At 43.3% G+C, this 27,397-nt stretch overlaps 1 protein-coding gene across 1 annotated transcript in view; it reads left to right on the forward strand.

Annotated features, from left to right (window-relative positions):
• Lonp2 (lon peptidase 2, peroxisomal) overlaps nt 1-20,231 on the forward strand; it is a 74,656-nt gene extending 54,425 nt beyond the window's left edge. The window contains exons 12-15 of the mRNA XM_075976793.1: nt 10,417-10,559; nt 16,247-16,454; nt 16,821-17,011; nt 19,822-20,231. Coding sequence (XP_075832908.1) covers nt 10,417-10,559; nt 16,247-16,454; nt 16,821-17,011; nt 19,822-20,043 — 764 coding nt within the window. The 3' untranslated portion in view covers nt 20,044-20,231. The remainder of the gene's footprint in view (nt 1-10,416; nt 10,560-16,246; nt 16,455-16,820; nt 17,012-19,821) is intronic.
• Nucleotides 20,232-27,397: the final 7,166 nt, after the last annotated feature.

Consider the following 27,397-nt stretch of genomic DNA (forward strand, 5'->3'; position numbering starts at 1 on the left):
ACAGCTGGGCTCAGAGCTCCACCCGTACCTGCCACTGTCCTCCGCGCTCATCCCGTGGGTATGCTGGGGTGTCCCCCCAATGGCCTCTCCTGACCTCTTAGAGAGCCAAGCCTCAGTGGCTCTCCACAACCCATTCAGTCCTGCAGCTTTCATGCTGCCCAAAACAGCACCATATGGGAGACCAAGTTCAGATGCCAGCTTGGGATGCATCCATGGCCCACTCTGGACCACACCTCTCTGCTGACCCTGAGGAAACCCTTCCCAGAAGATTTCACCTCTATTATTTTGGTCTCTTCTTAACTGCGGCTTATTCTTCAGCCCTAGTTGTCGGCATGGCATCGTTTGTCACAGTGAAGGGAAAGTTCCAGTTACAATGTATCACATGAATGGTCCTGGCAGAGTCTTCCCTCTGAAATGTCACAGGCCAGGTCTCCATTATCTGTGTGTCTCTCAGCACTCTGTCCTCTAAGCTCCCATAGCAGTTCATTCGACCTTGAGAAATGGCTTTTCCAACCCAAAGTTCCAAAATCCTTCCCCGGTCCTCCCTAAAACCAATACGGACACCATGACCAAAAGCAATTGGAGGGAAGAAAAGGTTTGTTTATTGTATTTCCATATCCTAGTCCATCCTCGAGGGAAGCCAAGCAAGGAACTCAAAGCAGGAATCTGGAAGCAGGAAGTGAAACAGAGACCATGGAGGTACGCTGCTTACTGAATTGCCTTTCGTGGCTTGCTCAAACATTTCCTTAGAAGGCCCAGGCCCATCTGCCCTGGGGCGGCACCACTCACAACCAAGAAAATGCCCCACAGACATGCCCACCGACCAGTCTGACAAAGGCACTTCCTCGGTTGAGACTCCTCTTCCCAGGGAACTCTAGTTTGTATCCCATGGACAGAAACTAACCAGCACAGCTGCTCAGCTGGATAAGCCCCCAGCAACTGAGCGGTTACCACAGAACCACTGTGGCCAAGACAGGCTTAGTGAGTCATTCTGAGAAGACGTTTGAAGAGTCCTGTGCTCAGGACACAGCATTGTTAGGATGCCTCGGTAATACACACATTCGATGCAGCTCTTTCCAAATTCCAATTGCCTTGGTGTGCGGTTTTGATTTTGAAACAGGAGTTTACTGTCTCACTATGCTACTGAGGCTGACCTCAAATTTACAATTCTCCTGCCTTAGCCTTCCAGTTGCTAGGGTTATAGGCATGTGCCACCATACCCGGTACAACATCCTATTTAAAAGAAATGAAAAAAAGAGTCTTCAAATCACATAGAATTGAAAGAAGAAGTAGGTAAGTCTTGGGGAAGAAGTAAGTGGTTTTCATCTTTGGGCTTGTGAGACTAACGCCATCCACACATGAAGTCCCCACGGGCAGGTCTTTAGATATGCACGTGGGTGGGAATGGAATGGCAGGATATGTTGTATTTCATGTTGCAGTTTTTAAAGAACGGCCAAACTGTTTTTTTCTGACTTTGGACTTGTTGACTTCAAAACTTGCTAGACTGCTGTCATAATTGAAATAGTATGATATTGGCCTAAGAACAGAAGTACAGATAAGTGTAATGGAGTAGAGACACAAAGAATAAAGGCTACCGTGATGAACTGTGTTTTAGCAAGGACTCCAAGCCCGTACAATTAGGAAAAGACACTCTTCAGCAAGTGGTGTTGGGAAATCTTGATGTCCACATGTCACCAAGGAATGAAGCTTAGCTCAGATGTCTAGCGCTGGTATGAACTGGAAGTGGACCAAGCTCTACACTGAAGAACCAGTGCTGTAAACTTACCTTTAAAGGAGCCCCGGGAGGATTTTCACTGACACTGTAGTTGACACTGTTTACAGGAATGCCACCAGAAGCAGGAACCAAAAGAGAAAAGTGAACTGACGATCATCCCAGTTAAAATTTTGTGTATTGGACTGGAAAGGTAGCCTGGGGAGTAAAGTGCTTGCTGCCAATCCCGACAACCTGAGTCCCAGCCCTGGGACCCAGCTGATGGGCGGAGAAAACTGACTCCTGCAAATTGTCCTCTGACCTTCATCTGTGCACTGTGTGTAAGCATGTTCACACACTCGCGTGCATGCACACACACACAATAAATAAAAGTAAATACAGTTTCTTAGAAATTTGTATATAAAATGACATAATTAAAAGGAAAGCAGGGCTGAGTAGGAAAAGGTTCTTGCTACCAATCTGACAACTTGAGTTCAACCCTGACCCCTGCTAGTTGTCCTCTGACCTCCATGCCTGCACCACGGCCTACATCCATCTATACACGTCCACACATAAAGTAAATTTAGAGAATTAGAAGTGAAAGTGAAAAAGTCTACACAGTGGAATGAAACACTTGTAAGTTGATAAAGAATTGATGCCCAGAGCATATAAAGAACAACAGCGTAATTGCATAGAAACAGGCCAAGTATTTGAGTGGAAATATCTTTAACAAAGACGTACAGATGGTCCCTGAAGACATGGAAAGATGCATAAGATCATAGTTCGCTGGGTAAATGCACATGAGAGCTACAGTGAGTGTCACCGCATGCCTAGACTGGCTCTAATAGCGCTAAAGGATGTGTTAGTGTTGGCAGAAATGTGGAGAAATTAGCACAGCTCTGCATTTCTGTCAGGTGCTGGTGCAGCCACTTTGAAAAGAATGTGGCAGTTCTTCAAAATAATTGAAACTAGAACTGTAGTAATCCAACAGTTCTGTTCCTGGGCACTGTGTGACCCGAGGAGAAGAGCACACGTGGATAGTCATGTTCATAGTGGGATTATTTCCATAAGCTAAAAGGAAAAGAAGATGCAAATGTCTACCATCAAATTAAGTGAGAAACAATGTGATGTGTGAGAAGGAGAAATGGATAATTGTAGTTTAACACAGTGGTTCTCAACCTCTGGGTCCAGAACCCTTTGGGGGCAAACAATTGGTCCATAAGGGTCACATATCAGATATTCTACATATTAGATAATTACATTATAATTCATAACAGCAACAAATTTATAGTTATAAAGTAGCAATGAAAATAATTTTATGGTTCCTTACCACAGCATGAGGAACTGTACTAAAAGGTCGCAGCATTAGGAGGGTTGCGAGTAACTGGTTTTACAGGTTCACTTATGCTAAAGATGATAGGAAGTTTGGGTATAGATAGTGATAATGCCGTGGATGTACTTGGTGTGCCCAGATTGGTCATTTGCCGGTTAAAATCATAAGCACTGAGCTACACATTTTATTCAGATAGAAACAACTTCTAGCAAAGGATGCAAAGGAACTTTCTGAAAGTCTGTTTGCAGCCAGGCGGTGGTGGTGCACGCCTTTAATCCCAGCACTTGGGAGGCAGAGGCAAGTGGATCTCTGTGAGTTCGAGACCAGCCTGGTCTACAAGAGCTAGTTGTTCCAGGACAGGCTCCAAAACCACAGAGAAACCCTGTCTCGAAAAACCAAAAAAAAAAAAAAAAAAAGACTGACCACAGGCAACTTTGAGTAGAGAGTGAGGGAGCAAATATACCTCTGCTGAACATTTTGTAGGATTTGCCCCAAAGCCTTGTGTGTTGGTCCTTGCCTTCCACATTGTTTGAGGCAAGGTCTCTACACACAGCTGTCTTTCCTCCCATCTCCCCAGAGGGGCATGCAGGATTACAAATGGTCATTTTATGAGTCTGGTTTTTATGTGGGCTCTACAGATTTGAACCCAGGTTGCCAGGCTTGCACAGTGAGCATCTTACCCACTGAGCCTTCTCCCCAATCCACCCCCTTTGGAGACAAGGTCTCACCGTGTAGTCCTGGCTGGCCTGGAACTCATCATGTAGTCCTGGCTGACCTCAAGCTCATGGAGATCTTCTTCCCACCCCTGCCTACTGAGTGTTGGAATCAGTGTGCCACCCAAACTACATCCATTGTTCTTAGAAGTTAAAAAGTGTCTACTGTAGTTGGACTAGCATTCATGGGGCATTGGGTTTGATTTCCCTTCTCTCTCTCTCTCTCTCTCTCTCTCTCTCTCTCTCTCTCTCTCTCTCTCTCTCTCTCTCTCTCTCTCCTGGGATTCTCTCTTGCTCAGACTGGTTTTTGACTCCTGGCCTGATGTGGTTTTACTGCCTCAGCTTTGCACATAGGTATGAGCATAGATGCACACCATCGTGTCCAACTCAAGTAATCTGGTCTCTAGATTTGCTGCTCTTTGCCTTGTCAAGAAACTCCTAGGCTACTGGTGGCTTTTCTCAGCCGGCCTGTGGAAATGAGTCTGGCTGGGACCAGGCCTGATACATCTGTGACAGCTGTGGATTCAGGTGATGGGTTTCATCTCCCAGCGTCTGTTTCCCTGGACACAGAATGGAGAATTGGATTAGCTCAATCCAGATTTTAAGATTTTAAATATCATGCTTTTCTCATGTACTTCTTGAGTTCCCAGTCCTTCCCAAATTCCATAACCTCAGGAGGTGATTTAGGTGTTATCAGAAAGCTTTGCCTGAGGACACCATGTTCATATGACACAAACAGCACCATTTCTATGGAAATTACCTGTCTGTAGACTGCTCCGGGCCATAGTTAGCGGTGTACACTGTCAGTTCAGCCTTCACCTGCCCCAGACATTAAAATCCTGCTTTTTTTGGAAACAGATACACCTTTCATAATCTCTGAAAGGTTATGCCCAAAGACCAAGAAATGTAGCTTTTAAACTTATGCAGCTGGGCTTGGGTAAGAAAGGTAGAGAATAAAAAACCTAAGATTGTCTGCCCCGAGCAAGGATGGAATGCAGGAGCTGTCCTTTGGTATGTCATCAAAAATACCCACAGCTCTTATCTTAAAGGGAATCAGGGATAGTCTATTTTAGAGCCATATGAGTGGCCATGAACATAGATAATGTTGCCCTAAATTCCATGTTCCAATGTAGAAGCAGTTTCATAGGGTTTTTTTTATAGTTGTATAGAACAAAGGAAGTCATAAATCAAGCTAACTTTAAAATACATCAGTGGGCCAGGCAGTGGTGGTACACACCCTTAATCCCAGCACTCAGGAGGCAGAGGCAGGTGGATTTCTGTGAGTTCAAGGCCCGCCTGGTCTGCAGAGTGAGTTCCAGGATGGCCAGGACTGTTACACAGAGAAACCCTGTCTTGAAAAAACAAAACAACAACAAAAAATTGGTAGTTCCATCACAGAGGCAGATACATCAAGATGAGGGAAAGTTTTCTGTAGGCCCAAGATGCTATCTGATAACATCCTTATTAGCTCTTGGATAAGTGGAACTAGTGTTCCCCTGTTGACAGCTTCTATAAGATTTTTGGTGGTGCTGGTTTGGCCTTTGTTTTGTTTTATTGTTGTTGTTTTAATTTCACAAGGTGTTGGTTCAGATACAGACTGGGGCAAGGAATGGCTGTTCCAGAGGCTAAAACTAGCTCAAGGTAAAGTAATTAACCTCTGAACCTACAAAATTCCAGTCTTCACAGCACTGAGCTTCAGATCAGCCCACCGATCTCTGCAGACATAGAAGTGCCTTTCCAGGAGGTTTTGTTTATAGCTGGACACAGCTTCTTTTTCAAAATTTTCGTTCACGGGTGTTGGGTTTGTGACAGCTCAGGGTGTGGCTCAGGGAAGCAGTTGCCTAGCATTTGCGGGTTGATTCTCAGCCCCAAGACAGGTCACCTGCTTGGACAGATCACCTTACAGAGGTACCGTTCTAAGGAAAGATTTGTTTGAAAGGCAGGACTCTGGGCTTTTAGAGACCTGCTACAATTTCCTGAGGTTTATACTCTAGAATCTTTCTCTTTACCTCTCCTTTAAAAAAAAAAAAAAAGACAGAGTCTAATGTAGCCCAGCTAGCCTCAGACTCAGTATGTATCCTTGAACTTCGGCTACTCTTGCCTCCTGTGCTAGAATTACAGGCTTGTGTCACCACCTTTTTTTTTTAATGTGGTGCTAGGATCTGGATTGCACCCTACCAACTGAGTTACATTGCCAGCCCCTTCCTCACCTTCCAGAACCTCCCTCCCCTTCTTTGCCCCTCGCAATTTTTCGATAGCTCTGAGACCTACTTTCATCAGAATCATGTTCAGTGGCAGAGGGAAGTGGGAAGGGCACACCTGCAAGTCTCTCCGCAGTAACTGACAAGAGTGTGCCTGGTCCCTGGGAAAGTCACCCACTCCAGCTCTGCCTGCATCTGTACCAGCATCCACACTGGAGCCCCCTGTGTTGGGTGCTTCCCTGCTACCTTACTGCAGGTCACTGTCTTGAATTTTCTCTGACCATCTTGGCCATATCCTGAATTAACTTAAAACAGTCTGGATTATCTCGAGCTCCCTCCAGCACATCCCCTTCCTGCTTTCACATCTGTACCCCACTGAGTCCAGTGAGTGCTGCCCAATGGATATGCCAAGTGCCTTTTCTGCATCCCCTGAGACAGCCATCTTCTGTCTTTTGAGTCTCCTTATATAATTTATAACATTTATTGATTACATGTATTGAACCATCCCAGCATCTTAGTTGGAGTTAAATCCAACTTGATCATGGTGAATGATCTTTCTGATATGTTCTTGAATTCAATTTGCAGGTATTTTGACAAAAAGATTTGCATCTAAGTACATTAGAGAATTTTTTTAACTATCTTTAGTATCAGGGTAATATAAGCTTTATAAAAAAAAGGGAGGGAGTTGGTGATATTTCTTTCTTTGCTATTTTATTGACTAGTTTTAGACATATTATTGTTCTTTGAAGGTCTAGAGAAATACACCTGTGAATCCATCTGGGCCTGAACTTTTTCAGTGTAGGGAGATTTAATTACTACTTCAATTTCACTGCTTGGAACAGATTTGTTTAAATTGTGTAATCTTGACTTGGCTTAATTTTTATAGGTCATATGCATCTAGAAATTCATCCATTTCTTATGGATTTTCCAATCTAGTAGAATATATATTTTTAAAGTAAGACCGAATGATATCTGGATTCCACTAGCATTTCAAATAATGGCTTCCTTTTCATTCCTAATTTTATTAATTTAAGTCTTTTCTCTCTTGCTTTGTTTGGCTAAGGGTTTGTCAACATTTTCAAAGAACCAATTTTTGTTCCATTGATTCTTTGTGTTTGTGTGTTTCCATATCATCAGTTTTGGCCCTGATCTTAATGCTTTCTTTCTGCTGACTGTCTTGGGGGTTGTCTTGTTTTCCTAAGGCCCTAAGGTGGATCATTCATTATTTATTTGTAACCTCTCTGATTCTTCATGTAGATACCTAGAGCTATAAACTTCTTTTCCTCCATCTGTTTTCCTTATGTCTCATAGGTTTGGGAATGTTGTGTTTTCATTTTCATTTGATTCTAAGAATTTTTTTTTGTCATGTTCTTGACTCCTTTAGAGATCCACTCGGCATTAATCTCCAGGAGTTTATATATGGCCTAGTGCTTCTCTTACTGTTGATTTGTGGTCTTATTCCAGTCTCATGAATATGAGGAATTATTTCAATTATCCTGTGTCTGTTGAAGCTTGCTCTGTCCTAATAGATGATCTATTTTAGAGAAAGCTCCATGTATATCCTGCAGTGTATCAGTAGAATGTTTTACAGTGTCTGTTCAGTTCATTCATCTGGAATCATTCAGTTACACAGTTCTCTATTTTTAATTTAAATTTTTTTACGTTATTTAATGTATTTGGAAAAGAGATGCCACGGGAGGCATTTAGGACAGCAAACGGTTAAGATCAGAAAAGAATCCCCTCTGTCATAACTGAAACACTAAATATTTAAAACAAAAAGTATACTGAAAGAAGCAAGTAAGAAACACCAAGCTACACAGACACAGGCCCATCAGAAGAGCAACAGATTAATCAGCTGAAACTTTAAAAGCCAGGAGGGCCTAGACAGATGTAGTTCAAATTCTGAAAGACAGTAACTACCAACCCAGACTACTATACCCATCAATTCTATCTGTCATAACTGAAGGACAAAGAAAAACTCTCCATGATAAAAATAGACTAAAGGAATGTATGAGACAAAACAGAGGCACAATTTCCTGCAGTTTTTAAGACACTGTATATCCAGCGTAGTAACACGTCCCAGCACTCAGGAAGGGCAGCTCTTTTTCAGTTTGAGGCCCACCAAATCTATATAGAGAGTTCCACATCAGCCAGAGCCACATAGTGAGAGCCTGTCTAAAATACAGGTGTTAATTTAGGTATTGTGTATGCGCACATGTGCACATGCATGCGTATAGAAGTCAGGTACACTTAAGGGAGTCAGTCCTCTTGTGGGCCTGGGAATTGAACCTGTCAGAGCTGGCTGCGGTGCCTTTATCGCTGAAGCTGTCTTTCCAGTGTACAGGTTTGGAGGGTTTGATTTCTGTTTTGTTTGCTTGTTTTTATACTATGTGTGCAGATGTTTTGCCTCATTTACCCGCATATATACTTGTGCACTCCATATTCGCCTGTCCCTTGAAACTGGAGATATGGAAAGTTGTAAGCTACCATATGGATAATGGGAACCAAACCCAGATCCTCTGAAAGAGCAGCAAGTACTCTTAACTACCAAGCCATCTCTCCAGCTCCCCTGACCCCTACAGTTTTAAACCTCAACTTTTTTTAGGTCTGATTGCAGGTCATGTAATATCTCTCACCTGAGGAATTACAAAAGCTGATGGGGGAGGTAACATCTGAGCCCAGCATGATCCAGCCCCCATGTGCCAACCCAGACAGAAATAAGTGTGTTTTATTTTATCGTCCAAGCAGCCTGCTCCCGTGGGGAAAAGCACCTCACCTCAGCTTCTGCATCTTTCACTGCAGCATGCCCAATGATTTATGGGCAGGTAATAACCTTAAAGATGAGCTTTATCCTTACAAAAGAGCCAGTGCCAGCTGGGCACCATGGCACATGCCCTCAGCCCCAGCACTCAAGAGTGAAGCAAAAGGATCATGAGTTGGAAGCCAACCAAGGCTACATAGCAAACTCCTGTCTTTAAAAGCACAAACATACGAGCAAAACCCATACATAGATCATGAGGTTCTATCATTTCCAGGTTCACATTGCCTATCAGAAAGTGAGACAGGACTGGTGTGGAAAGTCCTATATATGTCTTGCTTTTATTGGTTATTGAATAGAATAAAGAAGCTGCTTTGGCCTGTGATAGGGCAGAATAGAGCTAGGCGGGGAAACTAAACTGAATACTGGGAGAAAGTAAGTGGAGTCAGTGAGATGCCATGGAGCCGCTGGAGGAGATAGACTTTAGCGGTAACTGCAAGCCTCATGGCAAAATATAAAATAATAGAAATGGGTTAATTTAAGATAAAAGAGCTAGCTAGCAATATGCTTAAGTGATTGGTCAAGCAGTGTTTTAATTGATAGAGTTTTATGTAATTATTTCAGGTCTGAGCAGTCTCCACCAACACAGGACACCTACGGAAATGGTGGCACAAACCTGTAATTACAGCACTCAGGAGGCTGAGGCAGAGACTGAATATTTGAGGCCAGCCTCTTCTACATAATAAAACTCTTATCTCCAAAAACATAAGAAAGAAAGTACAACACCATATCAAACTCCTCTAAGAGGGAGTTGAGTTTGTGCCAGGCTCAGGTTATACCGATCCGCTAGCACTATACTATACTAAGTAATGTCCTGTCTGCACCTTCAGCCTCTGGTCTCCGCGGCCAGTAGTTGAGCTGTGCCTGTTGTTCATTGTTGTTTTGTTTAACAGTGAGCTAAATTTTGGTCTAAAACTTCATACATGCTAAGCGAGCATGCTCGCAGTGAAAATATCCCCAACTGCTTTTACTTACTTGTTTGTTTACACTACTCAGGGTTTCACTGTATGGCCTTTGCTGTCCTGGAACTGGCTGTACAGACCAGGCTGGCTTCAGATTCAGGTCTGCCTGCCACCTCCTAAGGGCTGGGATTAAAGGCGTGCACCATTGTGCCTGACTTCATATCTTTGAGGCAGTATCACTAAGTTGTTCAGATTGCTCTTAAATTCCCTCTATAACCCAGGGAAGCTTTGAACTTGTGATCCTCCTGCCTGACCTTCCAAGTGCTGGGATATAGTCCATTTTACCTACTCGACATCACCACGTAGCAGGTGTTTGTTGTTTTTGACAGGATCTTATTTATAGCCCAGGCTAACCTAGGATTTTCAGCAGCCCTTCTTCCTCAGCTTCCCAGCTGCTGGATGGCTTGAGTCACCACACTGCACATTATTCTCAGTGAGAATTTATATGTGAAAAGAAGATAGTCAGTCTGCCTCTTGTGAGGGGCAGAGACAGTAACCACGTAGAGGCACTTGTGAATACTCCTGTAAGGGCTTTGAAAGACGACTCCTCCCCCTGTGACAGGTGAAGGCGGTCTGTGCCCATAAGTGCATAGGGGACTGGAGTGCAGTAGTCACTGTGCCTCCGGTTACACTTTCCCACTAGCTCTCTGGGAACCTGTACAAACGTGTTTCTCTTAGGGTGCAGAGAGCACGTGCTGGAAGCTGCGAAGCCTGAAGCTATCGGGGACACTGCGGACTTGGCCCTGCCGCCCGAAATGCCCATTCTCATCGACTTCCACGCGCTGAAAGACATCCTGGGGCCACCAATGTATGAGCTGGAGGTGAGAACTCTCATATCTATGTTTTCACTGGCGCTTGCTTGGTAGCAGGCAAGTAGAGTTGTGGTTTCTGAGGCTGAAGTTCTGTCTTAGAAGGGAAATCTCCCTGTGTACTGTCACACGTGGTGGTGTGACTCCATAGGGAAAGAGCCATGTCGGCTCCGGGACAGCTAGGCTGACTTGACTCAGTCATCCCCTCCATCTCATGATTGACTCATGCTTGTGGCCTTGCTGCTGCAGAAGAATCCTAGCTCTGTTGTGTGATCTTAATCAAAGATGTCTTGTCTTGTGCTGCTGAGGGCTTGGGGAGGAGGTGGGGAATCCACATGATCCCCACTGTCTGAAAGCAGGAGTCCAGCTTTAGTGTCAGACTGGGGCTACCGCCCACCAGATAATGTATTTCAGGACCCTATCATCCCTCAGGGTTAAGCCAAGTGCTGGGCTCACCCTTTTACTGTCCTGTTCTGCTTTTCCCTTTCCTACCTCATGGAAGGCCTGAGAGCCAGGACAAGCCGAGACACAGATGGACATAGTTATAGAATAGGATGTTGAAGCCATTACAACATATTTGGGGAGTTTAGATGTTCCGGGTGCTTTCCTAGGAAAGGTTTGTAAAGATGTCTAGAAAATAAATCTGTCAAACCATGCATAAGGCAGTCTCTCTAGCAAAACTTCAAAATCATTACCAGTGATGATGGTTTTCCTAAGGGCTCACAAAGGGGAGAAGAGAGACTCCCTGCAGCCATCTTTCTTGCTCACGTATTAACTTGTGAGCTAGCTTTTCAGCTGACGAGCCTTCCCACAAAGCTCCCATTCACTGGAACAGTCCTTGTTTATTCCAGCAGATCTGGAATCGTACAACCAAAGGCATTTGGGTTCTTTGAATTCTTAAGATACCAGGGATTTGAATTTCAAAGTGTTTAAGGAAAATGAGCTTAGTTTTCACTGTCAGAGTCAAGAGGGGTTCTGATTCCATGTTCCATGGCCTCTTTCTCTAGACTTTCCAGAAAAGGCTCATCCCAGCAGTTCTCTGAGAACTGAAACAAAGGCTAACACTTGTTTCTGTCTGACTGTAACCCTTCTCGGCTGATGTTGACTTTCTGCCATTTCAACAGCGCTGGCAGAGGAACAGCAGAAAGCACAGAAAGGAAAAGCTGTACACATGGCTTAGTCATGCTCTTTGGTGTCATGTTATTTTCCAAACAGCATTTTAGCTATCAGAATAGAATACTTGACCAGCTTGAACGTAAAGGAGGATTTCAGCGGGGTTTGCAGACCTCACTCTTGGTCACCCTCTGCTGACACTGTCCCCTGCAGAGATAGGCACTTTGTCGACACACTTGCGGCCTGCCACACTTTTATACCACGTTCTTCATCTTAACGTGGTCTGTCAGTCACACCTATACGCCTATAATGTTTGCTGGGGCATTACTGGGACGCCATGGCTCCTTGTGAAGGCTGTACAATCTTGATGGGTGCATGAGTCTTCCTCTGGACTAAGAGTCACAGAGAAGTCTCCACATTTGCAGAGATCATCTTAGTCATGGGAGGTAAAGCAATGTAAACGTGGCCACAACTAGATATGCAAATGGTCCTTAAGTATTGATCTTTGAAGTATTAAAACCAGTTGGGCTGAGCTGGGCAGTGGTAGCACACGCCTTTAATCCCAGGACTCTGGAGGCAGAGGCAGGTGGATCTCTGTGAGTTTAAGGCCAGCCTGGTCTACAAGTGCTAGTTCCAGGACAGGCTCCAAAGCTACAGTGAAAAACCCTGTCTCAAACAAACAAACAAACAAACAGTTGGGCTGAAGAAACAAGAGCAGGTTACAGGAAATTGTCACCATACCTGGTGTCCAGGGTCAGTTCCCAGAACCCGCAGTTGTCACCATAGCTGGTGTCCAGGGTCAGTTCCCAGAACCCGCAGTTGTCACCATACCTGGTGTCCAGGGTCAGTTCCCAGAACCCGCAGTTGTCACCATACCTGGTGTCCAGGGTCAGTTCCCAGAACCCGCAGTTGTCACCATACCTGGTGTCCAGGGTCAGTTCCCAGAACCCGCAGTTGTCACCATACCTGGTGTCCAGGGTCAGTTCCCAGAACCCGCAGTTGTCACCATACCTGGTGTCCAGGGTCAGTTCCCAGAACCCGCAGAGTTGTCACTATACCTGGTGTCCAGGGTCAGTTCCCAGAACCCGCAGTTGTCACCATACCTGGTGTCCAGGGTCAGTTCCCAGAACCCGCAGTTGTCCTCTGACCTCCACACGTGTGCTTGGCATGCATGTGCATGTACACACGCATCAGTTTAAGAGGCCCAGTCTAGTATCCATTAACCTTTTCTTGAAACATGTTAAATGTTTCCTCAATCTGCATATTAGCCTAATTGCCAGTTTGAGTGGGAAAATAACAACAATCAACCTGAGGGCTGGGGTTAGAGTTCAGTGGTACACTGCTTACCCAACAGGCACAAGGTGCTGACTTGACACTTTTATTCTACTTTGACACATAGTGAGAAAAACATTCTTTGTTTGTTTTGTTTTTTTGAGTCAGGGTTTCTCTGTGTAGCCATGGCTGTCTTGGAACTCGCTGTGTAGACCAGACTGATCTCAAACTCACAGAGATCCGCCTGCCTCTGCCTCCTGAGAGCTTGGTTTAAAGGCGTGCGCCACCACCGCCCAGCGAGAAAAACATTCTTAAAAGGTTTGTGCGTGTTCGTGTGTTTACAAGCACATGTCACAGTATACATGCAGAGGTCAGGGGACAGATTTTGGGAGTCAGTTCTCTCCTTTCACCATATGGATTCTTCTAGGGATCAAACTCAGGACATCAGGTTTGACAACAAGCCATCTCTCCAACTCTAGAAAACAGTCTAGACCGCAAGGGTCCGTCTGTCTTAGTGGAGAGAACTGGTGACCCTACAATCAGTAGTAATAATGGGGGGCTAACAGGTATGCGCCGCTGCATAAGCAGGGTTTGAGAATTGCTTTTGTTGAGGCATGTCTTAAGAAATGTTGTAAACCACAACTTGCTCTGTAAAAGGGCCAAGGGCTAGGCTTGCATTTAAGAGATGTTTGAACTCCCTATGTGCTTGATTGTTGAGTTTTATATGAGGACACAAAACCTCGGGACCCATGTCTAAGAATGGCAGGATCTTCCCTTGGATAATTGTACTACCCCTGGCCACAGGGATCCTCCGTTTGATCACCACTCCATTCTCCGCTCGTGTGTCATTCAGGTCGTCACTACTCTCCGCTGCAGGTCAGTCTCCACCTACTGTGAGTCTGATCCTTTCAGCCTGGCCACGTCCATCCTTCCAGTTAACAGTCTCCCAGTCTCCTGCCCAGAATACCAAGATTATCCAGCAGATGGTATTTCAAGAAAACAAACAAACGTGTGTGTGTGTGTGTGTGTGTGTGTGTGTGTGTGTGTGTGTGTGTGAATATGTGCACATGTCCACTTTCATGCCATGAGAGGACATCTGCCTTCCCACCTTGGTTTTGAGGTAGGGTCCTTCTTGGTTTTGATGCTATTTATATCAGGCTAACTGGTGTGCAGCCTTCCTGATGAGTCTCCTCTACCTCCGATTGCCACAGGAATGCTGGGATTAAGTACACACTGCCACACTCGGCTTTTCACTTGAGCCTGAATTGAACTCAGGTCATCAGATTTACAGAGCAAGCTCTTTTACCTACTACATCATCTTCCCAGCCTGGTTTCTTTCTTTTTCAATTTTATGTGTATGGATATTTTACCTGAATGTATAACTATGTGCCACTTGCATCCTTGGTGCCCATGGAGGCCTGAAGAGGGAATGTGATCCCCTGAAACTGGAGTTAACAGGCAGTTGGCTATGAGCTGCCATGTAAGTGTTAGTAGCTAAACCTGGATCCTCTACAAGACCCCTAAGTGATCTTGACTGCTGAGCTGTCTCCCCATTTTGCCTGGTTTCATGAAGCAACATGGTTAATAGTTTTGAGGATTCAGCTGTAAGAATTGATTGGCAGGGGCTGGAGAGATGGCTCAGAGGTTAAGAGCACTGATTGCCCTTCCAGAGGTCCTGAGTTCAATTCCCAGCAACCACATGATAGCTCACAACCATCTGTTAGGAGATCTGATACCCTCTTCCAGCCTACAGGCATACATGCAGGCAGAACACTGTGCACATAATAAATAAATAAATAAATAAACAAATAAATAAATAAATCTTTAAAAATACACACAGGCACTAAAAAACAATTTTTTAAAAAAAAATGTAATTGACAGCTAATAAAACTGTAATAAATGGCTTATTGTGTTAAACATAACTTTGCATTCTGAAGATTATTCTTTAGGATTAGTTCATCCAGCCCTGGAAAGAAGCTATGCAATAACAAGAATAAGAAAATTGACCCATACTTGTGTTTTTAAAGTCATGAACAGTTTTATCATCTGGTTTTTTTATTCTTAAACAGCACTGGCCTATCTTTTCCATCTTTCTCAATTAAATATAGCACAGAGCAGGTGCCAGTGCTAGAGGGAACTGACTGTGGTTGAGCTGGGCTGGTAGCCTAGGGTAGTTAAACCTGCTGCCTACCTGTGACGAGAAAGGTCAGAGTTAGCTCTTACAGTAAGCTGACTCCCCGGTGGCTTCCCTGATGCCACCGTTTCCACTACACACACCTGCTAGAGAAAGGCTGGGTGTGAGCACAGTGACACAGTACTTGACGGTGGAGAAGCCTCCCATTGGATTGGTACTTGGTGACATACTGAACTTATTTCCTCTGGCACAAATAACACAACAGAATGGGCAGTCTGGAGACTGGAGTGCAGACAAAGTTAGCATTGCTGTCTTTCTTTTTTTGTTTTAAGATTTATTTATTTATTATGTATACAACATTCCTTCCATGTATGATTACATGCCAGAGGAGGGCACCAGATCTCATTATAGATGGCTGTGAGCCACCAAGTGGTTGCTGGGAATTGAACTCAGGACCTCTGGAAGAGCAGTCGGTGCTCTTAACCTCTGAGCCATCTCTCCAGCCCCAGCATTGCTGTCTTTCAACTGTTACTTTGCATTTTCATATCTGGGATATGTTAACCTATAGCTTATCACCTAGACTCAAAATCCCAGCTAAGCAGCCTGCTCCATTTAGACTGCAGTCAGGCCGCACAGGGCTGTCCCATGATCACCAAGGAGTGGCAGTGTTTCTGCAGTAGCTACAGAAAGCCTGTGAGAGCTGCTGCTGCTCCCTAAAGCAAGCGTACATACTGAAAACCCAGTCAGGCTTTGGATATGTAGAGATGCACAGTCCAATAAAGATACACTGATAGAGCTACTGCTTCCTGAAGATCAAGGCATATATAATTGGACCCAGCTCTTGGAAGTCAGTTACTCACCCGTGTTCTAGGACTATACTGCATCTGGCAAATACTAAATAAGAAGTCTACAAGTGCTAGTTCCAGGACAGGCTCCAAAACCACAGAGAAACCCTGTCTCAAAACCAAGAAAAAAAAAAAAAAAAAAGAAGTGTATGTAACTCTTGTGGCAGACAGCCAGATAGTGAGAGGGTATCTCAAAATAATGCCAGGTAGTAAGTTCTCAAAGGGTTAGTACTTAAGTTTGCTCTGGAAGAGCGAGTCTTACAGGACAGTATGATTAAATGCTCTGGAAATAATTTCTCCATCTTGACACAACTGATTGTTTTTTATCCTTCAAGGTATCTGAGCGTTTGAGTCAACCTGGAGTGGCAATCGGATTAGCATGGACTCCCTTGGGTGGCAAAATCATGTTTGTGGAGGCAAGCCGTATGGACGGCGAAGGCCAGCTAACACTGACTGGCCAGCTCGGGGACGTCATGAAGGAGTCTGCCCATCTTGCCATCAGCTGGCTTCGAAGCAATGCGAAGAAATACCACCTGACTAATGGTACTGGCCCAGCCACAGTGGGAGGGAGGGCCCTGGGATCATGATCCAGGAAGCATCTTACACTGTGTGACAAAGGTGACCCACTCAGTAACGTCCAGTGCTTGGCTTCTGAATGCCTATGGAGACTTTAGTGACCGTGTTAGAGCTGTTTGGCTTAGTGCCTGAGCTAGAAACAAGAGCAAAGGTTTGTTTGAAATCATACTTAGAGTAGAATCTTTCTGTCCAGACCTCACTCTAAGTGCACTATCCATTAATATTTTTGAAGGGTTCATTTACACAAAACACCCATTTTTGTGTTTGATTTTATTCAGAGAAAAAAATAGGTTTAGTTTTTCTACATTAAATTTCCTTTTTTCCTTTTTAAAGCTTTTGGAAGTTTTGATCTTCTTGACAACACAGACATCCATCTGCACTTCCCAGCTGGAGCTGTCACAAAAGATGGACCATCTGCTGGTGTTACCATAGTAACTTGTCTCGCCTCACTTTTCAGTGGGCGGCTGGTGCGTTCAGATGTAGCCATGACTGGGGAAATTACTCTGAGAGGGCTTGTTCTTCCAGTAAGTATAGAAAACATTTATGTTCTTGTAATTTTTACTCAAATTATTTTTAAACTTTCATGAATAATAGTTTGCCTTCTTTCTGTAAACACTCTCGTTTAAAATAGGCATTAACAATTTAGTACCTGTAACTAATTTTTATTTTAAACTTTGGGCCAAGTAAAAGAAAACATCTCTCCCATGTTCCCTTGTCATCTAAAAAGATTTAAGGGGAAAATATTAGCATGGTTGGTAGGAAGGTCAGCAGCTTACCTGAACATCTGCAGTCTCTCTTTCTAGTTAAAGATGACTTGCATGTATATAAAGTTTTAAGCTCATCCACACTTCTTGAATTGAGACATCCTGACACCTTGCAGAAACCTTAGATTACTGTAATTGGCAAGATTTAGAGCAAAACTACCAGCATAAAAATGGGAATGGAATTAAAGTTGTCTGTTACATTTCAAAAGGCCTGACAGGCGGTGGTGGCACACGCCTTTAATCCCAGCACTTGGGACGCTGTGAGTTTGATGCCAGCCTGGTCTACAGAGTGAGTTACAGGACAGCCAGGGTTGTCACATAGAGAAACCCTATCTTGAAAAACAAGCAAACCAAACAAAAACATCTTAAAAAGCCTGCCCGTATCTGTGGGTCTTAGGTTCCAGTGCATATCCGGATCCGTCTACACAAATGCTGTGGCTAAATACACAGGACTCAAGTATTAGGACTTCCAGTGACTAGGTGCCAGGACTTGTCTACAACAGACTGACAGATCCATGGCAAAAAAAGAGAAAAGAGCTAATGTTCTTTACTCTGCAAAATATGAATGAAAGTAGATTATAGGATTACCAGTTAAGATCATTAAAGGGGTCAGGCATACCGAAAACCCCAGCAACTCAGGAAGCCTGAAGCAGCATAGGCAACTTATTGAGACCCAACCTCAAAGTGAAAAAGAGCCAGAGAAAAGGCCCAATAGCAGAGGACTTGCTCAGCCTTAGTTCTAGCCACTACAACAATTGTACTCCAATATTTTCATTCAACCATGCAAGGACTATGAAAAGTGGTAGAATTTTAAAAAAAAAAGAAACAACTTACTAAGGCTGAAATAAAAAGGGAGTCTTTTGCACTTGGGAGGCAGAGGCAGGAAGATCTCTGTGAGTTTGAAGCCAACCTAGTCTATAGAGCTAGTTCCAGGATAGGCTCCAAAACTAGAGAGAATCCCTGTCTTGAAAAACCAAAAACAAATAAATAATAAATAAGTAAAATAAAAAGAAATCTTTTGGATTGAGTGTGGTTAGAGAATGACTAGGGAAATAATATACAGTATAGTCTGTCTGCCATATCCAGCGAACGGGAAGAGATCCAGCAAATGGGAAGATGGACTGCAACAAAGAATAAAAGAAATAGCAGAGCATACCCTGGAGTGGACAGAGTCCTCAGCCACTGAGAGCCACTGGATACACAGTGGAACAGTGTTACATACAGTGTCTTGTTCTTGCTCTCAGTCCAGTGCAAGTGTAAAAATAGACATTTCATACTGCAAGGACACAGTCTGTCTCAGAATTTTCTCTGAAGAAGGCACTCCAGAAAAGCGCAGTCTGGGCCAGGGTGACAGCTATGTAGGAAGACCTAAAGCTAGCCAGTTAGGCTGAAGCTCGGAGAATTTAGGGAGCAGGAGAACCTGTTTCTTTCTGTGTGATGCATAGGAGGCCCAAGTCCTCTCTTGTGGGCTTTCCCAGTCTGTGTAGATAACCTCAAACATGATACGTTGCTACTTCTAGGGCAAGTGATCCAACCTATCAATCCAGGCAGCAGCTTTCTTCTTATGCCTTAGCACTGAAATTCACGTAGCATCACTTCCATCAGAGGGAAGGGGAATCAGACCCCACCTTTTGTGAAGGAACCATTGGTTGTAGGAATAGCTTTTTGTTTTTAAATCACAAGAGGCCAGGCGGTGGTGGCGCACGCCTTTAATCCCAGCACTCGGGAGGCAGAGGCAGGCAGATCTCTGGGAGTTCGAGGCCAGCCTGGTCTACAAGAGCTAGTTCCAGGACAGGCACCAAAGCTACAGAGAAACCCTGTCTCGAAAAACCAGAAAAAAAAAAAATCACAAGAGGGGCCAGCCCTGGTGGCACATGCCTTTCATCCCAGCACTTGGGAGCAGGGAACAGAGGCAGACAGATCTCTGTGAGTTAAGGCCAGGGTAATCAACAGGGTAATTGTCACGAAGCAACAATTAAAAAACAACCAGAGCTAGTTTGGAGTGTTCTCATTTTTAGATGGCACAAAGGCCTTTGCTTTGTGGTAATGAAGACAATAATCTTGTAACACAACTGAACATCCTCTGTAAGACCAGTTCATTTAACTTTAAAATCTTTATTTTATAAAAACAGAACTGTAGCAAATGATGTACATGTACACATTATATAACATTTACAGCAACATACTTATTTCTTCCATTTGTCATTTCTTCATGGTAAAAATTTCCAAAATTCTTTCTTCCAGCTAGGAATAGTATAACCAAGCTAATGTAATACTGTTACAGAATCAACCTAAATGCAAGGTTGCAATCACTCACATACACACACACACACACACATACACACACAAAGGCATCCATAGATATCATGATTTCAGATTTTCTCATTAAAATATTTAAAATGGAAGCAACACAAACATTTTTTAGATAGACTATCATTAGCCTTTTTACTGGCATCCCAGCTCAGCTCATACCATAACCAAATGGGAGGTGGCTGAATACCCAAGCTCAGTGAGAAGCAGGTCCACTTGCAGACCATAACCCTTGACGGCTGTCTTCTCTCGCCTGGCAGGTGGGTGGAATTAAAGACAAAGTGCTCGCCGCACACCGAGCCGGGCTGAAGCAGATCATAATTCCACAGAGGAATGAGAAAGACCTTGAAGAAATCCCAAGCAACGTCAGACAGGATCTAAGTTTTGTCACAGCAAGCTGCCTGGATGAAGTTCTAAATGCAGCTTTTGATGGTGGCTTCACTGTCAAAACCAGGCCTGGTCTCATTGACAGCAAACTTTAGACCCCAACGTCAGCTGGAATTTTAATTATGAGGTGCCAAGAGGTGCCAAGGCTGGTTTTAGGCACCAGTAAGAGTAAGCAAAATAAATCCCTAATTTGTGGACATAATCAAGATAACAATGAGTCTGCTCAAGTAGCTCTTGATGTTTATTACAGAAATATTGGTTTAATAAAGAATTAAAACTAGAAGTGTGGTCTTCAGTGGGATTGGTGTCCCTGGAAAAGATACAGAACAGAGGTTCTCTGTGGTCGCAGAACAAAGAACATGCTAGAAATGTCAACCCTCTGGCCCACTATAGACCCGAATCCTACTCAAGGATATGGAACAGAGATCCAGGAATCCCTCTGACGTGTCTGATATGTTTAATGATTGGGTGAGTCAAGTGTGGTGGTACAGGTACTCGGGAGGCAGAAGCAGGTGGGTCTCTTGATGTTCAAGGCCAGCTTGGTCTATACACCAAGTTCCAAGGCAGCCAGCCAGGACTACATAGGGAGACCCGATCTCAAAATAATAACAGTTGGCACATACTCTTAACTCTGGAGACCCATGTAGACTTTATTGGATCCTGGAACCCAATTACTTAGAAGGGAAACTAGCAAAGACAAAACTCTAGACAACTATTTAAAAGTCTAGGATGAGGCCCACATAGGAACATACAGGTCCTAGGCTGAGGGAAGCAGCAATGAGAACAGTGGCATATGTTGGCAGTCACTGCAGAAACACAATGGCTTTGGGTGCCTGTAATCTTGAGAAACTACAGGCCCAAGGGAGCAGCTGTGTGTTTCGGGATGACCCCTAAACTTGGAATCCTTGTTTATGCCAAATCCCAAGTGTGTCAACTTGGAATGCCTGTTTGCTCCTGTGACTCAGTCTGAGGTACCAGGATGAAGGCCCCTTACACTTACTAGGTTTCTGAACCCTGTTTCATACATGCTCATGTATGAAATAACAGTATTATTGCTGATTCAACAAGAATGCAATGTAAACAACACAATTTTAATTCTAGAGTCAGAATCTTACAAGATATGAGAAGAGCTAATATAGTTGATTCTTCCTGAATGAGAATGGGGTCTGCAAGCTACCTAAACCCTGCTCAGGCCTCCTAAAAATCTCTGGAGGAAATACCGAACCAGGACTAGCTGGGGGCACTCACAACCCTTGATGAGCTTCTGACCTCTGTAATCGTGCACAAGGAGCAAAGGAACAATCCACTGGCCTTGTCCATCCAGGGCGCCTTCCCACCAAGCCCTGTTTCATATTCCTGCCTGAGGTGGTAACACAACATCTTTTAAAGCTCAGGGTTCTCTGGGGCCTAGAAATCAGCACTGACCTACACAGGAAATTACATGGGGCAGCTTCTGTGCTGTCTGAAGCAGGTGTGCATTTTCTAAAACAGATTTATGTCCATCTTTGTGTGTGTGCGCAAGGGCACCTGCAGAGGCCAGAAGAGGGTGTCGGATCCCTGGAGCAGGAGTTACAGGTGCTTGTAAGCTGCCTGGTGTGGGTGCTGGGAACTAATTTGGGGATTCAGCAAGAACAGCAAGCACTCTCAACTGGGGAGCGGTTTCTCCAGCCCATCTTTCCTTTTGAAAGGGGCCATCTGGGATTGAATGGTATGGTTTTTGTTTTTCTAACACTGTTTTTGGTTGGCTATGCAGGAGGTTTTGATCAGAGAAACTGCATAAAATCCACCACTGTAACCACTTACAAATATTTAATTCAGGGACATCTGTGACATTCAGTGTTCCCACTGTCCATGATTTTTTTCAGCACAAACAACTCATTCCCCCAATTGCAGACCTGGTAACCACTCTTCCCCTCTTCCTTATTCTAAGTGTTTTGAAGAAGTTTTGTTCTTTTCTTGTCTGACATCTCACCAACTTGTCAAGTTTATCTCTGTATCATGTATCAAACTTCTTTTTCTGGCTGAACAAGCCGCTGTGTACATATGACATACTGCTTATCCACTCCCCTACTGTTCTGTGACTGTGGACTGTCAACAGGAATGTACAGATCCCTTGCTTTTCTATTATTTTGGGATGTGTGCCCAGAAGTAGAACTTCTGTGGTGGTGCTTTGATCAGAATACCCTCCCAAAATGCATGTGTTCCATTTCTCATAGGAAAGGGCTCAGAAAACGAGCTAGTTACTTTGTACAGGTGCACTTCTCCACCAGGTTAGCACTGAGGCGACATCTGGGAAGTAGGTGCACCTGGCTCCCATCCTTCAGCTCATCAACCCTGATCTCCAGCTTCTGCCTCCAGACCTGACCTGTCCTTTACTAGCCACAAACAACTTTCTGACATGCATGCATGTGTCCATGTGTGTACATGGTGTTGGGGACCATAGTGGGACTTGCACATACTGGGTAAGTACCCAAACACTGAGCTAGAGCACACCTCAGCCTCAGCCCCATCTCCTCTCTACCGTGGCCGCACCATTTGGTACCTGCATAGCTTTTAGGTATCAAAGGCAAACAAAGCTGTAATGCCATGGTTATCAACTTTCTAAGTATAATTTCAATTGTTCTGTCCATGTATCATCCCTCTGAACTCTTCTATGTACTACAAATAAGACTCTATAATCCTGAGTCACAATAATAAGCTATATGCAAATTTAGGGCCAAATGCCTTCTGTTTTAGTTGTTCATAAAATATTTAATACCAATAGGTAAATCAGTGACTATAAGTAAAATACCAGATTATGAATGATATAAAAGATACAAGAATCTTTTTTTAAAAAAAAATACCAGGTTGGCCAGAGGAAGTGCACGCCTTTAATCCCAGCATTCAGGAGGCAGAGACAGGTTTACAAAGTTCGAGGCCAGCCTGGTCTACAAAGTGTCAGGACAGGCTCCAAAGCTACGTTGAAACTCTATCTCAAGAAACAAAACAAAAACCACCAGGTCAATGTATGTGCTGAAAACATGATTTTCTTTCCTCTTCTCTTATAGCAATTACAGTTTGTATTCTGGACTAGAGGTATTACTCGGTAGAATTCTTGCTTAGCACTGGAGAGGCCATGGCTTCAACTCTGAAACACAAACAGCTTGTGGCCATACCACATTCCCTCTTCATAATAGAGGGGCTCCAGCTGGGTCTCATGTGCAGCACCAATTCCAACTCTGAGACAAGCACTGCTTGAGCTCCAGGACACTGATTCCCATCTGGGCACAGTAGTTCTGATGGCTACCATTAATTTCCAATACTAGGTGAAGGGACAGTCACTTTTCATTGCTGTGACAGAATACCTGAGGAAAAGACTTCTTTGGGCTCATGGTTTCAGGTTTCCGTCCACAGATGCCCCATCGCTGTGGGCTTGTGATGAAGCAGAACACGGTGGTGGGAAGGGAAGGTGTGCCAGAGTAAAGTTGTTTCACCTCATGGCAGCTGGAAGCAGAAGAGCCAGAGAGGAAGATCCAAAGACAAGACACCCTTCCAAAATACATTCCCCAGTGACATATCCCTCCCCCAACGCTCTATTCAGCCATCAACATCCACTGATGAAGTTACCAGTGATCCACTTTTCAACACCATCACCAGGGCCAAGCCTTTTACACCAGCCATTTTAGATGTGCCAGGTCAAGCAAGACACATCTCCCCCACCAAACCTCACTCAGGCAGTCACCGCTGAAGGCAGAAGCACTTAGTGGCTCTCCTAGGAAACTTACACAAAGGAAACTATACTATAAAAATATTAAAAAGTATTAATTTTGACAATCTGGGATTAGTCACTAGTTTTGCTTAATGAAATAAATGTGTGTCACATTTCTCAGAGCAAAGGAGAAAGAAACTACACTGTGTATGACAAGAGAAGTAGGCTGTCAGTCTCCAATTTGATGGTTAGGGTCCAACAGTAATGCTCTTCTCCCTGATGTAAGTGTGTGCCTTACAATGATTATTCTTTACTAAAAACAAAACAAAAAATGAGCGGCACACGGTTTTAATCCCCGCCAATGCCGAGAACCCAGGGTCTTACTGATCAAACTCCAAGCCAGCCAGTGCTGTAGAGCTGCACCACAAGACCTGGCTCCATAAACAAGCTATCAAAAGGATTTTAATTCTAGGAAAAAATTGTCTTCGATAAAAATTCCCTTGAGATACACTATAGTGCTTGGTATAAAAGCTAAATTCTGTTTGGGTGATGCCATCTTTAAAAATGTTTATTTTGATAAACGATATAAATAGCTTAACTGGACAAGTCGGACAGAACTCTTGTGTTTTGCACACTCCCCATGGAACACTGCTCAGTCCACAAGCTTCCACAATATCCACACCTTTTCTTTTGAGACAGGGTCTTGCTGTATAGGCCAGGCATGCTGCTTACCTGCCTATGCACTGGCATGTTATGATCCTCCCACTACGGCCTCCCAAGTGCTGGTTTGGGATTACTTCTTTTTTAGATAATGCACGCAAATGGAGGAAGAGACAGGTGGACCTCTGTGAGTTCAAGGCCAGCCTGGTCTACAGAGTGAATTCCAGGACAGGCTCCAAAGCTATAGAGAAACCCTGTCTCAATACCCTCCCCCACAGTTCCTGAAAGACATCAAAAGGGTCAAAGCAATCAACAGAAATTATCTACAATGTAAAGACAAGAGTTCATTTTTGTGTGCCAAATCTCAAGGGAACAAAGAAATGTGGCTACATTTCTCATCTGTGGGAATCAAGAATATGAAGACTTAATAGCTAATAAACGTTAATATGTCAACCTTACCTGCTGCTAAATATACATAAAATATGCCTTCACTTGCTAAAATTAGCAAAAACAGGAGACAAACAAAATCCTTTACAATTCTGGGTCCCACTGAAGCCTCCCCAGAGAGCATCAATAAAAGTATCACGACTTTTCAAATATTAATGCCCAAAACATACTAAGAACATACAGACTAATATGTAAGTAGCAAAATAAAAAATCTTGACATATTAAACAGCAAAATTATTAGCTGAGATATAGTGAGTGGTCAAATTACTAAAAATGTTTTTACTAGGGATTCAGCCACTGAATGCTTGCTTGTAGTAGGTTTTGCTGAGGCACTAGGTTTAAGCCCAATAACAACAACAACAACAAAAAGTCCAAGTTTTGTTTGGTTGATTATTTTCTATTTTTGAGTCAATATGTTGAGCAGGTTGACCTCAAAACCTTGCGTTCTGCCTTGGCCTCCAAGCCCTGAGATTACAAGCATGAACCATGGCCAGCCTTCCTAACACTATCAAAATGGTAAAGTCTAGGGTGATCTTGTTATGTGGTGAAGGTTACAGAAATAACCAATTAATATCTCAAAATATATGTGTACAAGAACATGCTCATGCATTTAACTAGTAAATGTCAGTCAGCTCTGATTTCATGGAGGAGAGTATGGATTTCTAATGGCCACACCTTTTGAGATGTTAAAGTCTAGGCACGATACAGTGAAACTGCAAAATGACATTCCCTCAAACATAACACTCAGTTGCTTTTCAGCCACTGAAATGCTTTGTGGCATTCAACTGGGGCGGGGTGGGGCGGGGGCTGAGGTAAGGTGTAGAATTCAGGGCCACCCAGGGTAGCAAGACCTTGTCTCAACACACACACAAGCTTCTTTTCTAAATTTTCATGCAAATAAAAATCTGGTTGTAATCTGTGGCTAAATTATTCCCTTTCACCCCAAATATAGCTACATAAGCACATGACAATCAACTCAATAGAAGGCTTACTTGTACTGAAAATGGCTAACAGAACCAAGCTCCATAATCCAGAATTGGAAATAGGATAAAAGGAAAATGCAAGTTAATTCTCAATGACTTTCTAAGCTTGGGGTACCACTAGGAAAATACAAAATTATCAATAACAGATTTCTGCTGTGTGCCTAAGTGTAACTAGGAACACAACACTAAAGGTAAAATCCAGTGTGCCACACTGGCTGAATACTTAGGTCGTAGGAAGCACTGTTTCAGGGTAAAGTACTAGTGTCTCATTTAACCCTTACATACTCACCATAATTTAATTCCATTTAACACATTAGGAAACTAGGCCCAAGGTCAGACAGCTGGTTAAGTTGGATAGAGGTAAACTAGTGCATAGGAACTTGGCAGCCAGGCTGCGGAGTCAAACTCCACCACTGGAACTACGATGATAAACTCAGTTTTCATAAAGGAAAAGAGTGATCAGCATTAATCAGGCATACTCTAAATGTCCTTATGGGAATCAAATGGGGGGAGAACCTAGTCCTTTCTGTGCTTCAGAATAAAACTAACATACTTCAAAACAGTGGCATATAATCTCCTAATCTTCTGCTCTAAATACAGGAAACCACTCTGGACTTTATCAAAGAGCTCTATTAGAGCCACGGATTAGGGACGTAGCCCAGTGAGAGAGTGCTTGCTTAGCAAGTGCTGGCCCTGTAGTCAGTCCTCAGCTCCAGGAAAAAACAAAACAAACCAACCTAGAGCTAAAGTAAACACATTAAGATTTTTTTTAATTTGCCAGATAATCTTTTAATGAGAATTATAAAAGACCAAAAACATTTTTTGCAAACTGCCTTTTTTAAAAAACAAATGATTTCCTTTAGTTACAAATACTGTGTATGATGATGCACTTTTGCAAAACCAATAAATACAAGAACCAATTTAAACATGTGATTTGCCCAACACATTTGAAGAGAGGAAAGGCCTGATTTTTTAAAGGTATTTATATAACTCAGTTTACTCCCTAACCTGACCTTCCCAAGAGTCAGCCTGATGGTGGGACTCACACAGACAAGACCATCTCATACCTGCTGCAGCTTTGCACAGCGCTCTCATGTTACCTTTCCTTTCTGGAATTCCTATTTTCACAAAAGGGCTGAATTAAAAATAGTTCTAATAAACTGATTGAAGGAAAAGAAAGTATGTACTGAACACAAACTTTTGACATAAACAATTATGAATATCAAAAAGACACTAACTTAAAGGTACAAAAGTGAGAAAAACCTGAATTACAGAAAAGAAAGTCAAATTTATTTAATGAAAAACTAGAATAAAAATTAGCAAATACACACACACAAAAAGAAAAGAAAACAAAACAAAACACACAGCAGCACTATGTATTACTCACAAGGGGAAAGCAGTGGTCCATGACCACGCAGATGGCTTGTCAGTTAAAGGAAAACCAACCACACTCGTGCACCCATGTGTGCACAGACACACATCCCCAAAAAATTGTTGTCAACAATACAATCAATCTACAACAAACACGAAGTTCAGAAATATTTTACAATGCTTCCTTTCTTTTTTCTTAATACAAAAGATGCCCATCTTGGGTATATATATATTTTTTCAGTGGTTTACTGTTGAATTATTTTTAAATATATTAGTGTTACTACATGCAACTGTTTCCTG

This window comes from Microtus pennsylvanicus, chromosome 6 (assembly GCF_037038515.1).
Source record: "Microtus pennsylvanicus isolate mMicPen1 chromosome 6, mMicPen1.hap1, whole genome shotgun sequence".
NCBI classification, from domain to species: domain Eukaryota; kingdom Metazoa; phylum Chordata; class Mammalia; order Rodentia; family Cricetidae; genus Microtus; species Microtus pennsylvanicus.